At 35.9% G+C, this 996-nt stretch overlaps 1 protein-coding gene across 1 annotated transcript in view; it reads right to left on the minus strand.

Annotated features, from left to right (window-relative positions):
* The window catches only part of LOC106881625 (collagen alpha-1(XI) chain), a 75,119-nt gene extending 74,461 nt beyond the window's left edge, over positions 1-658 (minus strand). The window contains exon 1 of the mRNA XM_014932088.2: positions 170-658. Within this exon, the coding sequence (XP_014787574.1) occupies positions 170-320 (151 nt within the window). The 5' untranslated portion in view covers positions 321-658. The remainder of the gene's footprint in view (positions 1-169) is intronic.
* Positions 659-996: the final 338 nt, after the last annotated feature.

A 996-nucleotide genomic window follows, 5' to 3' on the forward strand; every position in this document is an offset into this window, starting at 1 on the left:
ATCTCCTCAAAAGTTTAAAATTTAATTTAAAATTGAGTGTTAAATACAAATGTTAAATGTGAGTGTTATTTTGTAAGTTTTACTTCATGCATGAATGAAAGAAAACGAGTGAAACAGAATGGTGGGAAAGATTTTTAAAAAAATTGAAAACACATTAAATATAACTTACCTGGTGGCAGAGCTACATTGGCACTATATGTTCCGGAAAAACAAAGAACCAGCAGGATCAGTAGTTCCAGAAAGTGTGTGTAAGGTTTATTAAAACGTCTCCAGACTTGAGTACTTTGTCCACTGACAAGTCTTGAAATTTGGCCATCCATTATTATCTATTAAGAATTTTTTTTTTTTTGATAAAAAAAAAAATTATGATTATTGTTAACTACTATTTCTTATTCACCTGTTCTTGTCATTCCTTATATCCCAAAATTGCCGGTTTGTTGTTGTTCTTGTTCCCTATTCCATATTGCTCAGAATATGGGAAAAAGGCACACCGGCCTGTTGAGATTATAGAACTCTCCGAGACCACTTGTTCCAATGGCTCGTACCAAGGACAAGATGAAATTGTCAAGGATTCAGCTACTTTAGGAAGTAGAGTGTAGTAAGTAGAATAACGCTGACTCTTAATCAATGTCGATTGGCTGCCGGGTTCAGGCCTCAGCCAGCTGATAGGGCAAGACGGAGAACCAACCAATATTATTATTAAGTCAGAAATACTTCCACATCAAGGCAAAAAGAAAAAAGAAAAAAAGTTAGTAAGAAATATTCAAACAAATAAAAAAGAATAAGCAGACAAAAAGGGAGGAAAGAAAGAACAAGATGAAGAGAAAGAGAAAGAAAAAAAATTGTGGTAGGCAATAATGGTGGTAGTGGGTGATGATAGTGATGATGATGGTGGTGGTAGCAGATGTGGTGGTGTGGTGATAGTACTGATGAATATGTTGGTGGTGGTGGTGGTGGTGGTGGTGCTGCTGCTGTTGATAGTGGTGATGGTGGATT

This window comes from Octopus bimaculoides, chromosome 10 (genome assembly GCF_001194135.2).
Source record: "Octopus bimaculoides isolate UCB-OBI-ISO-001 chromosome 10, ASM119413v2, whole genome shotgun sequence".
Classification (NCBI taxonomy): domain Eukaryota; kingdom Metazoa; phylum Mollusca; class Cephalopoda; order Octopoda; family Octopodidae; genus Octopus; species Octopus bimaculoides.